The sequence below is a fragment of the Oxyura jamaicensis genome, chromosome 22, assembly GCF_011077185.1.
Source record: "Oxyura jamaicensis isolate SHBP4307 breed ruddy duck chromosome 22, BPBGC_Ojam_1.0, whole genome shotgun sequence".
Classification (NCBI taxonomy): Eukaryota; Metazoa; Chordata; class Aves; order Anseriformes; family Anatidae; genus Oxyura; species Oxyura jamaicensis.
Window position 1 is genome coordinate 862,786 of NC_048914.1, and position 11,477 is coordinate 874,262.

At 48.7% G+C, this 11,477-nt stretch overlaps 1 protein-coding gene across 1 annotated transcript; it reads left to right on the forward strand.

Annotated features, from left to right (window-relative positions):
- The first annotated feature begins 894 nt into the window (after positions 1-894).
- On the forward strand, positions 895-11,112 carry ANXA4 (annexin A4). Its single transcript, XM_035345084.1, has 13 exons — positions 895-970; positions 3,899-3,955; positions 5,106-5,181; positions 5,986-6,080; positions 6,358-6,471; positions 6,645-6,735; positions 7,187-7,266; positions 7,627-7,683; positions 8,144-8,237; positions 8,779-8,874; positions 9,358-9,416; positions 9,761-9,883; positions 10,150-11,112. The coding sequence occupies exons 2-13, from the start codon at positions 3,953-3,955 to the stop codon at positions 10,207-10,209; spliced, it is 948 nt and encodes a 315-aa protein (XP_035200975.1). The 5' UTR covers positions 895-970; positions 3,899-3,952; the 3' UTR covers positions 10,210-11,112.
- Positions 11,113-11,477: the final 365 nt, after the last annotated feature.

Here is an 11,477-nt window from a genome sequence, read left to right on the forward strand (position 1 = left end):
AAATCACAGGGCTTCAAGGGGCTTCAGGGTGCATCACAGGTTTGCATCAGATCAAGACGCATTTTCCTAGAACCAAACATTTCCTCCTGAAGGTGCTGAGGAAGGCAGGAGCTGCTCCGGGCGCCGGAGCTGAAGTTCCCCTGGGGTCTGTGGAGAGGCCCCTGGTGGGGCAGGCAACCAGTACCAAGAATACTGTGATGAATCGGGTCAGTATGTATATAATAAGCTCTATATCACGGCAATGGATACGAGAAATGGCAATTAAGTGGAAATAATTTGCACTAATAACTAATGCACTCTGACGCCACGAGAGCCCCCATGACGTCAGCGGCTGGCGGACGGCTGCGATGCCTTCCGCCAGGGGGCGCGGAGGGTGGCGGCCTCCTGATGACGTCACGCCAGGGCGGTGCCCAGCGCTCCCTGACCCCCCTCCCTCCTTCCCCTCCCCCGCCCCCCCACTGCTCCCCCCGTGCCCCGGTGCCCAGCGCCGCCCGGAGCTCCCCCAGAGCAGCCCCGGCACCAAACGCCCCCGGACCCCGCGGGCCGCACAGCCCCCCACGCTCCCCCACAGCTCCGCACAATCCCCTCAGAGCCCCTTCAAAGCTCCCCAATCCACCCACAACCCTACACAGCCTCCCCCGGAGCCCTGGGCCGCATCCTGCCCGCAGCACGGGCCCAGCACCAGGGGCAGGGGCGGCTGGAGGCGAAGTTCTCCCGCACGTCCGTCCGTCCCCCCGAGATAAATAAATAAATAAATCCCTTTGCAGGGGGTGCTGGAAAAAATGGGGGGGGGGGGGGCACCGGGCGCTGCCCCCCCGCAAGGCCCTAAGCAGGGCTCCAGGGGCCGCGCTGGGCCCCGGCAGTCCCACCCCGCAGCGGGGCGGGGGCCGTGCCGAGCCCTGCCCCGGCCGTACCGAGCCGCGCCCAGCCGTTCCCCGCCGCCGCCGCCTAGGCTTCCCCGGGACTGCCGGTGAGTGCCGGGCCCTCTGCGCCTCCCCTCCCGCCCCGGTTCCTCCGGGCGGCTCCGCGGGCCTGGAGCAGCCCCGGGCCGGGCCGAAGCGCCGGGGCCGGGCCTGCGGGGACAGCCCCGGAGGGCACGGGCCGGGGTCTGGGGGGGGCCGGTCACGGGAAGCGGGCACGGGGCCGGTGCCCCCCGTGTGGCTTCCGAGCCCTGCTGCGCCCTGTGGCGGCTGCGGGCCCTCCCCGCTGGGCGCTGCGGAGGGGTTTGGGGGGCGCAGAGGGGCTTTGGGGCGCTGCCTCTCGCTGGGGGTTCCCGGGCAGCCCTGGGGGTCCCCGGGTATCCCTGGGGGGCGGCCAGCTGTAAGGGGGGAGCGGGCTGGTCCGGCACAGGGAGAAGTCGGAGGTGTCCCCCAGCGAAGGGACGAGCCCAGTGGGTGCCCTGGGGTTTTCCACCCCGGGTCCTGGGTGCAGGGCTGGCAGCGTGCCTGCGCTCCAGGCTGGGGTAAAAGGCTTGGGGTTACGTCCTGCGGAGCTGTGGGCGCTCAGTGCACGGTCAGGGAAACATGGCTGAGAGCAAGCCTGGGTTCGAATCGGCCAGAACACGCCAAAATTTTGGCTGTTCTCAGAGAAATGATGTTTGTGTTGGATTCTGCTTTTAAAGGGTGCAGACTGAGAAATTCCGTGCTTCTCTGATAAAGCCTGCCGTAAAAAGCTCGGCTGTGGCAGAGCTTGGAATAAGGGAGGGGATGCGTTCTGCCACCTGGCCACTGTGCCTTGAGTGCCTTCCAAGGCAGGGCACCAGGCGTGGTGTGTCAGCAAGCCTAGCCCTTCGGTCCGGTTTGGGGCAAACGTGATCGGGATGGGGTTAGCCGAGGCACCTTGGTGCCTTGCTAGCTGGGTTTATGCATGCGTAATTGAATTCTTCAACACAGAGTTAAGTGTTCCTCCAGCCCTGAAGCTGTTTTTTTGCCATTTGAGCTGTGGGCCACGAGTTGTGGTAAGTGGCAGAGCAGTGGCAAATCTGACCGAGCAGTTCCTTTCTTCCCTGCACTAGCAAAGGGAGCGTGCAGGGGAGCTTTATCCTCCCAGTGCCCCAGCCTGAGCTGCTGATGGGGACACTGCTGCCTGTACAGGGTGTTCAGGGGAAGGGACCAAGGGACAGTTGACAAAAAACTGCCAAGCGCTTCCCCGTAACTTCAGTGCCTTTTTTCTTATGGCACCACATACACAAACACACTGGAACAAAAAAGCTTTTCCAGCTTGCACAGCAGGGTTAGCACCGCTGCCTTTTGCAGTGCTCTGCTCTTTTTATTCACAGGGATGTTTAATCTGGATGAAGAAATCGGAATCTTTAATACAGTCACTATTCAGAGTGACATTTCTGTTTTATTTCTGCTTTAGTTTCCTATTGCAGGGACATTTGCCCTGAATCCGAAGCATGTATCGTTTCCTTCGGTTTGGTTTTCTTTCTGCCATCGTATTTCACTCAAAACTTTTCTGCCTCTCTTCCTCTTTTCCTTGTTTATTGACATTTCTTTTGCCATCGAATCTACTTGTTAAACCAGCTTGTTCTGCTTCTGTGTACAAACCAACTGAACGGTCAAACTGTTGGAAAAGCTTCTGTGAAATTCTAAGCCATTATTTAGGTTTTGGGTAAAGCAAATTAAAAAATAAATAAATAGCTTCCTTCATATTTCTGTAAGAGATTTTCCTGCGGTCTAGGTCATAATTTGTCCGCTGATATCTGTAATCACACGAAAGGGAAAACAAGCTCAATTTTCCATGTGCTGCCTGACTGCAGATGTTGTAATAACGTACAGAAAAAACAGGAGAGCACGGAAGAGTGCCTGTGTGTAACACCTAAGTGGCTGATGTCGTGCCGAGCTAACTTGCCTGGACAGCAACACCCTGGTGGTGTTCCAGATTTGTAAGAGTCATGTGCAGCGTGAGCACAGACTCGGCTGCTCTTGCACAAGGATCTGGGCTCGCTGATAGCAGCTCCGGAGCACCATGGGCAGGACCAGGAAGCAATCTGACAGCCGTGCATCGCTGCTGCTGCAGGGCTTCGGTGCAAGGAGAGCAGCTCAGGCCGTGCTGAACTCCAGGTGCGGGGAGATGGACCCGGACCTCATGCTGGACAGCCAGCCTGTGGGCATAGGGTGTAGGAGAGGGGTACAGGAAAAGCCTTGGGCGTGTTTGTGTGCAGGAACAGGCCCTGCGCACGAAAACCAAAGTATGAGCAGAGGAAATAAAGTCTGGGAAGGTGGCAAATAAGCTTTTTTTTTTTTTTTTTGGTGAGGTTTAATAGTTAAAACCACAGTGCTACAAGGAATTACACATTGCAGCAAAGTGAGGTGTTGAATGCGGCAGTTTCTAAGGAAGAGGGAAAATGCTTCTGTCCTAGTCCTCGAGTGAGCTTATCCGTGGCATGCTTCTCTGCACCTCAGGGCTGTCTCTGCCTTCCAGGGAATACCTGTGCGTGCTGGTAGGGCTGCACGTGTCCATACCCACCTCCACGCTGTCCCCTGGCGAGGTCACAGCCTCAAGTTTTGAAGGGGACGGGAGCTGAGTGTTTGCTCTCAGCGCAGCACTGCTTCTCCTTGTAACCTCAGCCAGGCTATCACACTAGCCATAGAAATTTCTTAAAGAGTGGCGCACCACATCCTTCTCTCAGGCAGAGCCTCTGTGGAGCAATGCCCCAGCCCTGTCCTGCTGCACGCCAGCCTTTGTTCATGCAGTACAATCTGGCAGGCACCCCAGGGCTGCTGTCGTGGCAGCGGGTGTTTGGTGAAGACCTCAGAGAAATTATTTGATTATAATCATACTTCACAGTCTCGATTACTTAACCAGGGCCATTAACTGACAAGGGTGGTATGGGTGGCAAAGTGGTATTAATTATTTGCTAGAAAACTGACACTCCCTCTTTTTGTTTTTGCAGTTGTCGAGTTGCCGAGGGACTTGTACAATAACAGATTGACCAAAAGCCAGAGCCATGGTGAGTGTGCTTGTTTTCTGTACCACGATGTGCCAGGCGTTTGCTCTGATCAGATAAATGTGGGGAGTGTAGATAGAGCAGGAAGAACACTGTCTTTTTATGGGGGGTGAGATTATCACTTCCCTCTGTTTCCTCATAATAGAGGTCAATGATCCACACGTACGGGCTTTTCCTCTTTGAGAGTTAATAGAAAACCCAATCAGATATTAGTTCACAGGGTAAGTATTTGGGTAAACTCTCTGGGCATACTCTTCTTTCCTGGTTCAACCTGCAGGGTTGTCATCTGTACAGTAGTTATTCCCATGCCTTGTTCTCAAAAGCCTGTCCTACATGAATGTGAATGTTCAGCACTGCTTTGCTGTTGTCTCTTCATGGAAACAGACACCTGTAGGAGACGGGGTCATCCCACAGAGATGGCACCGGACAGGAGGCAGGAGGAACCTGTTTGTGAATCACCATTTTGAACAAAACACTGCACGTCCTGGGCATTACAAAATCACAGAACAGTGGAGGCTGGGGGCACCTCCGGTCCCTCTGGTGCCGCATGGCTCCAGCAGGGCCACCCAGAGCCCTGTACCACGTCCAGCTGGGTACGAAGACCCCGAGGAGGAAGCTCCGTCACCTCCCTGGGGACCTGTGTCAGGGCTCCAGCACCCATCCAGCATGGACACTCTTCGTGATGCTCTGGGGGAGCCTCCTGGGCTCCAGTTTGTGCCCAGCACCGCTGGGCCTGGCACTGGGCACCGCTGGAAGGAGCCCGGCTCCGTCTCCTTTGATGGGAACAGATTATTTTAGTATTTACATGGAAAAATGCTACCAACATTCAGACCCCTGGAGGGTCTGAACAGAGATGTCAGGTGTCCAGCCTTTGCTTTGCAAACCAGATATGATGCAGGCAGCAATACGGAGATATCTTCTCTGTGTAGTTCTGTCCTTGTGGCTTTTTTCTTATGTGCCTGGGAAGTCCCTCTAGAACAGACTGTTTCTCTTTTGGGTGGGATGGAAGCCTGATATAAAATCTCTTGTGTGGGTGGAGTTTAGTTGCTATTGCTGTATTTGCATTTTTTGTCTTTTTTTTTTCAATTCAACTCTACTGTATGCATGCCTCACTGTAAGTCTGCCTTTGATAACTCCTTTTCTGTGGCTTTAGGCAACCATCAAGGGGGTCTCAAGTTTCAGTGCTGAGCAGGAAGCACAGGCACTAAGGAAGGCTATGAAGGGATTTGGTAAGTTGATCGCCCTCCATGGTTAAACCTTTTTTCCCCCAGCACTGAGAGTGTTTGGCCTAGTGGTTTGTTAGAGGGGAAGACTAGCTGTTTGCATTGCCCCACTGTACTGCCCACCCCAAAACTCTTCGAAAATAAAGAAAAATAAAAGAAATGAAAGCAGGCATCCTGCCCCCTGAAATGCAGCCTCCTCTGGTGGTGTAGATCCTGGCACCCTCTGTGCTCTTAAATACACGGAGTCAGTCTGGTCGGTGGGGGTTGTGTCTGAATGGAAACAAAGTCAGGAGTGCAAAGGGGTGGTAGGTAATGTCAGAGTGGGGTCAGCACTGATGACCACAGTGTGTGCTGAAGGTGTTTTTTTTAATGTTTCACTGCTGGTAGCCTGTCTGTATATTTGTGAATTTGTATGTGGTCTCTCTCAGTGTTGTCTCCAAGCTGCTCATAGGTATTTTATGATGGTAGTCCCACAGACTGGGGACCCTGTACCTGTTCTGAGGTGCTACACTGATATTTCTGAGGTGATATGAGCACACTGAGAGTAATCTAATGACTTGGTCGTGCTGAGATTTGAACCCAACTTGAAATCCAAGTCTGGCCACAAGAACATCCTTAGGCAGTCTCGTCTCGTCTCTCCTGCAGTGCAGTACTGCCACGCTGCTGGCCAGGTTGAGGCACTTCTGTAGACAGATCTAGTCCCAGTCCTAGAGAAGCAGGCTATGTAAGGGACAGAAGATAGCACAAGGCCAGGGGACACTCCTGGTGCTTGTGCAAGCAGCCAGACTAGCTTTCATTTGTTTCTTTCAGGCACGGATGAAGATGCCATCATCGACATCTTGACCAAACTAAACGTTTCACAACGTCAGCAAGTTCTGATCACCTATAAAAGCACTATCGGCAGGGTAGGTAGTCTGCAGAGATTAGCGACTGTGGTTTTAACTGGGAGATGGGGACAATTTTTAGGTTGTCATTTGGGTGAAAAGTGAAAAACAATCCAGTCTCCATAACAGTCCAGTTAGCAGAGCCATTCCCTGGCCAAATTTATTTTGTGTTCACCTCAGAGCAACTGTTCATGCAAGGAGGGTTAGAGCCTGAAGAAAAGTGGTGAATGCATTAGTTCCTTCTGTTCTCAAAGGCTGTACCTTCTCCCAACTCCTTTCTCCTCTTTTGGCCCTCTAGGATTTGATTGATGACTTGAAGTCTGAGCTGAGTGGGAATTTTGAAACGGTGATCATTGGGATGATGACTCCTACCACCATGTACGATGTGCTGGAACTGAAGAGAGCTATGAAGGTGTGGAAACCTTCCTTTCGTATTGCTTAAGTTCTGGTCAAGTTAGTATGATGTGGATTAATTAATTTCTTATTAATTAATAGTTTATTATTAACTATTATATGAAGAATCCTGGTTGCACATCAGAAGCAGTTTTTGGTATCACCTTGGATCTTGTCTTGGCAATTCCCTAGGGTGCCGGAACAGATGAAGGTTGCCTGATCGAAATTCTGGCCTCTCGCACAAATGAGGAGATTCGGCGCATTAATGAGAACTACAGGCTTCGTAAGTAGTGCACGCTGCCGACCCTTGTCATACTGCCTAAAAGTCAATCTCGTGTGCAAGCATGCGTACACAGAGAAGAAGGAGGGGGTCCACTAGCCTTTAAGCACGACAAATTGGCCAGACCAGCTATTACCGTTTGTCCAGAGAGGACCTCTGAATGAAACTGATGTCAACAGCAAGACCACTAACAGCCTCAGGGACTAGAACTTCACTGAAAATTGAATTAGTGTAGATAAAATGGGGTGCGGTGTTATGGGTGTATGGATCTATTGCTAGTGTTAAGCTCTCTGTTCTTAATTTGGTGCTGTAGCACTATGACAGCTGGAGAGTTGTAATGGTGAGCCCCGAGCACAGTTCTGTACTTACCTAGCTTTTGACTGGCAAATGCTGTGGGCAGCATCCAGGTGGACCTGTTACTAACAGATGCCATCCGTGTGTGTGCTCTTTCTAGAATATGGCTCTTCCCTCGAGGAGGACATTGTTTCTGACACATCTTCTATGTTTCGCAGAGTCCTCGTGTCCCTTGCAACGGTAAGCCCAGTCTAGGGGAAATGGGGGTGATAGGCATGCCTCTCTGTTCAGTGGTGATGGCTTTTATTTCACTTTTCACCTCATGTGTCCCCTTGCCTGCTTTTCAAACCCAGCTTCTGTAGGGACAGGAGTCTGTGCATGCATTAATGCAATGGGCTCTTTTTCAAATGGCCCAGGTAAAGTGGATTGCTGCTCATCTCAGAAGTACGATCACGTCTGAGCTGTATTTCACTGTAGTTGTAAGCTACTGTTTACTTTCAAGAACTCCATTGTGCTCCTACAGTAATTTTTTTTTGAATAGAAAATTGCTTCCAGTAGTTGTTTTGCTGACCTGAGTCTTTTGTCCTTGTATGTCTGCAGGGAAACAGAGATGAGGGGATGTATGTGGATGATGCCCTTGCTCACCAAGATGCTCAGGTGTGTAGTTTTCTTCCTTGCAAGAACAGTCTATTCGTGTCTACGTGATGCATGGAGAATCCCTGCTTTTCCAAGACCTCTTTTTTTCAAGGCAAGAGAGTGAACCTGAAGCTATGTTAGACAGCAGCACCCTAGGTGGAGACCTGGTCTCTCTTCTCAGTTTTGACCCTTAGAGAAGCCTCTTTGCTGTTCTGTGACTCAGGCTGTGAAATGGGGTAATGGTTCAAGCCTTCTTTGCGAGGCTCTGATGAGAGATCTCTAAAGAGGCTGGGTGTTTGGCAGGGGAGATGACAATTCAGTTGAGAGTTGCTGTGCTTCGTCAGTATTTGTTGGAAAGCATCTGTGATCTAGACAGGCCACAGGCCAGCAGTGCTCAAGCACCGAGGAAGCAAAAATCTCATCTTATGTACACCTGGTCTTCTCCATTAGCCTTATTTTGTCTATTCACATTGTCTTTAAGTGCCTGTATGAAGCGGGGGAGAAGAAGTGGGGAACAGATGAGGTGCAATTTATGTCCATCCTCTGTACACGGAACAGGTGTCACCTGCTAAGAGGTAGGACCCTCCACAGTGTCCTGGAATATTTTTTTCCTTCCTTGTTTGAGCATGATGCTTTTGTAGGTGCTTCATACATGTCCAGTACCTGCAGATTCTTCTGAGACAGCAGGTGTCCTAGAGAGAGCCCAGTTGTATCCATTTCTTTCAGGCTGTTTTATTCCCTCCTGAGACTAAAAGGGGCTTGAGGGGAAAAAAACATAGGTACAACGTGCTGCTGCTCCAGCTTTTAAATTGGAGATGATAAAGTTTGACTCCCATTGGGGCAGAGAGGAAAGAAGCTAAGCTTTTAAGCTGCCATAATTAACTAGCAGGTCTTGAAAATGCTAGCAGCCGTGGTGGGCCAATTAGAAACACAGTCAATAATTAAAATGAATTATTTCTATGTGACAGCCCTGATTTAGCTTACAATGCTGCAGTAATGATACAGTGATCATGCAGAATATGAGGTGCTTGATCTTGCAAAGTGATCCTTTGTGGTTTGCATGCTTCATGCCGCAAGGAATTTCTCTCACTTTTTATCATGGATTCTTCCTCCTAGTTTTTGATGTATACAGAGGGATTGCTAATAAGGACATAACAGACAGCATTAAATCTGAGATGTCAGGAGACCTTGAAGATGCTTTGCTAGCTGTGGGTGAGTGCCCTGCTTTTACACTTTGTCTGCAAAGTAATTACATAATTAGAGATGTTGCATCTTGCTTTGACTGCTTTACATAGCTACAGGAGGCAGACATGATTTGTTTGTTGTTTTGTTTTGTTTTGTTTTTACACTTTACAGATACAATCAGGTGAGAAAGTGTTGTGCTTTATCACATAGTTTACTTGGCCAAGTGATGCTTTGGCGGCTGACATTTGCTGTCAGGAAGTATTGAAGCATTAAGGAATATACAGCTGTGCACTAGGCACAGAGACGTCAGCTCACAGCAGGTCGCTGTCTGTGGATGTCCCTTCCAACCCAAACCATTCTATGATGTCTCTGTGATGTCTCTGCATTGCACCTGCTGTTTGTCAGCATTTAATTGTATCTTCACAGAACAAATACCTCCAGGTGCTAAAAATGTGTGGAAAACTTCCTCTTTTTATTGACCTTCATTTCTTGTTCTTATCTCTCTTACAGTAAAGTGCATGCGCAATAAACCTGCATATTTTGCTGAAAGATTGTACAAATCCATGAAGGTAAAGAGCTTTTAGTGTGAGATTTCTTTTTTTTATTTTTTTATATATATTTTTTTGGCTTGTATTTCCATGCTCAAGTCAGTAGCATCATAGCAATCATTAGATAAACTCTACTGTTCATGGGGAAATAAGTCTGAGATCTTCTGGAAGAGCTCAGACTTCCCTGAAGCTCAAAGCAATATTCTTACTCAGCAGAAAGCTGCTAGTGGATCACACTTTTAAGACAAAAATGTTCTGATTAGGAACAGATTCTGCAGAAGACTGAGCAATAAAACCTTTGTGTCTCTCACTGGTTTATCCAAAACATTTTGTAGTTAGTTGTACGTGGTTGGATTGCTTTTTAGGGCCTGGGAACAGATGACAACACGCTGATCCGAGTGATGGTGTCCCGCTCTGAAATAGATATGCTGGATATCAGAAGGGAATTCTTGACCATGTATGGGAAATCTCTCTACTCCTTCATTAAGGTAAACTTCTTGGTGTTACAAAGAGCTGGATTTGCTAAGTGGCTTAAAGGAGATGGCTACTTGACATCTATTGGGTATTTTAGAGCAGCTGAAATTAAGAAGACACTCGAATAATGTACCAAAAATGTTCTTGAATGTTCATTGTCAAAAAGGATACAAACCCTGGAAAAAAAAAAGGGGGGGGGGGAATGTATGTGCTGGGAGAATCTAGCCTTTCATAGGGCTGTAAAACTAATCATGTTCCTTTTTTTTTCTTTTCTTTCCAGGGAGATTGCTCAGGAGACTACAGGAAAGTTCTGCTCAGACTCTGTGGTGGAGAGGATTAAATGATGCCTGGTATATTGCCTGGATGATGGCAAGCATCATAAGGATTTCACTCTTTCTATTTTTTTTCCCCAAATAGCTTATTAATTATACTGACTTAGGTTAATTAATGATCTGGTTGAATAATGGCAGTTCCATTTAATGCTTACGATAAGCTTTTATGCTCGCAACACCTGTTTATATACTGCCTGGGCTAGTAAAGCCCATCTTAAACAGAACACTTTAACCAAATCTACATTTTTTTTGCTTCCTGACAAGCTGTCCCTCTGCCTTTGCATTTACCAGCAAAACTTACCAGCTGAACCAAATTTGGACACAGTGTAGGAAGCTGCAGAGCAAAAAATTAACCTTGTCAATACAGGGAGAGTGCAGAATATAGATTTGCTTCAGCTTTTGCAAGATAATTAAAAACCAAAGAAAATTAATCATGTAAAATACAATCATATTTAAATCTTAACTTGTTCTATGTTAGTATGGAACCTTAACATCCTTGTTGTGCTTTATGTATAAGCTGCCTATAGATTTGAAGATAGGGACACACTGGATGTCACACTGGTGACATCAGGAAGAACTCTTGCCGGCCTAGGCCTGGTTACAGGTCAGCCCTGTAGTCTTGGTCTGTCCTACTTGACTCAGGAGTGTAAATCATCATGTTTATATTTATTACAGTTACTTTGGATGAAGCAGTACCATTAAGGAATGGCCTGTCCCCAGAGCATGTCTTATCAGCACCATCTGGTGCCTTATAGTGGGATGCCTTGTACTGGAGTCATTTAGTAAATCTCACCAGCGCTGGCTGGTGGGACTCCTGTATAACACTACGGTTAGAAACTCCAGTTTGGGTGCCTGTGTGACATGGAATTCCATACCAACTGCTGAAATAAACTTTTCTTCCAAGCCCTACACACCTGTCTGCTAAGCTGAGCATTCTTTTCTCTACAAAATGTGTTTTCTGTTTGCTTTTTTTTTTTTTTTTTTAAATATTGGTGTATAATGCTCTGTTGAAGGCATCACAGATTGACACTGGAATTTGAGGGCACAATGCCACTCTAGCCTGTGTGCAATTCTGTCACTTGTTTTGTTCCAAGCAGGGCCATGCTTGCCTCCAGGGTGCTCCAGGGCCTTGGACAGGCTTTACCAACTTCCAGGCAAGGCCCACGGTGTGGCCCCACATCACAGCCTCTAGTCTGGTGAGCATGACTTAAGCTGGTGACTTCTGGTACCAGAGGAAGGCTCCTGCCCCATGTAAATTTTTACAACTACAGAGTAG

Bases quoted from the DNA above. Each gene is read 5' to 3' on its own strand.
- ANXA4 (XM_035345084.1), top strand. The intron at 5,182-5,985 runs GTAAGTTGATCG...TGTTTCTTTCAG, and splicing joins GAAGGCTATGAAGGGATTTG to GCACGGATGAAGATGCCATC. The intron at 9,884-10,149 runs GTAAACTTCTTG...TTTTCTTTCCAG, and splicing joins CTCTCTACTCCTTCATTAAG to GGAGATTGCTCAGGAGACTA.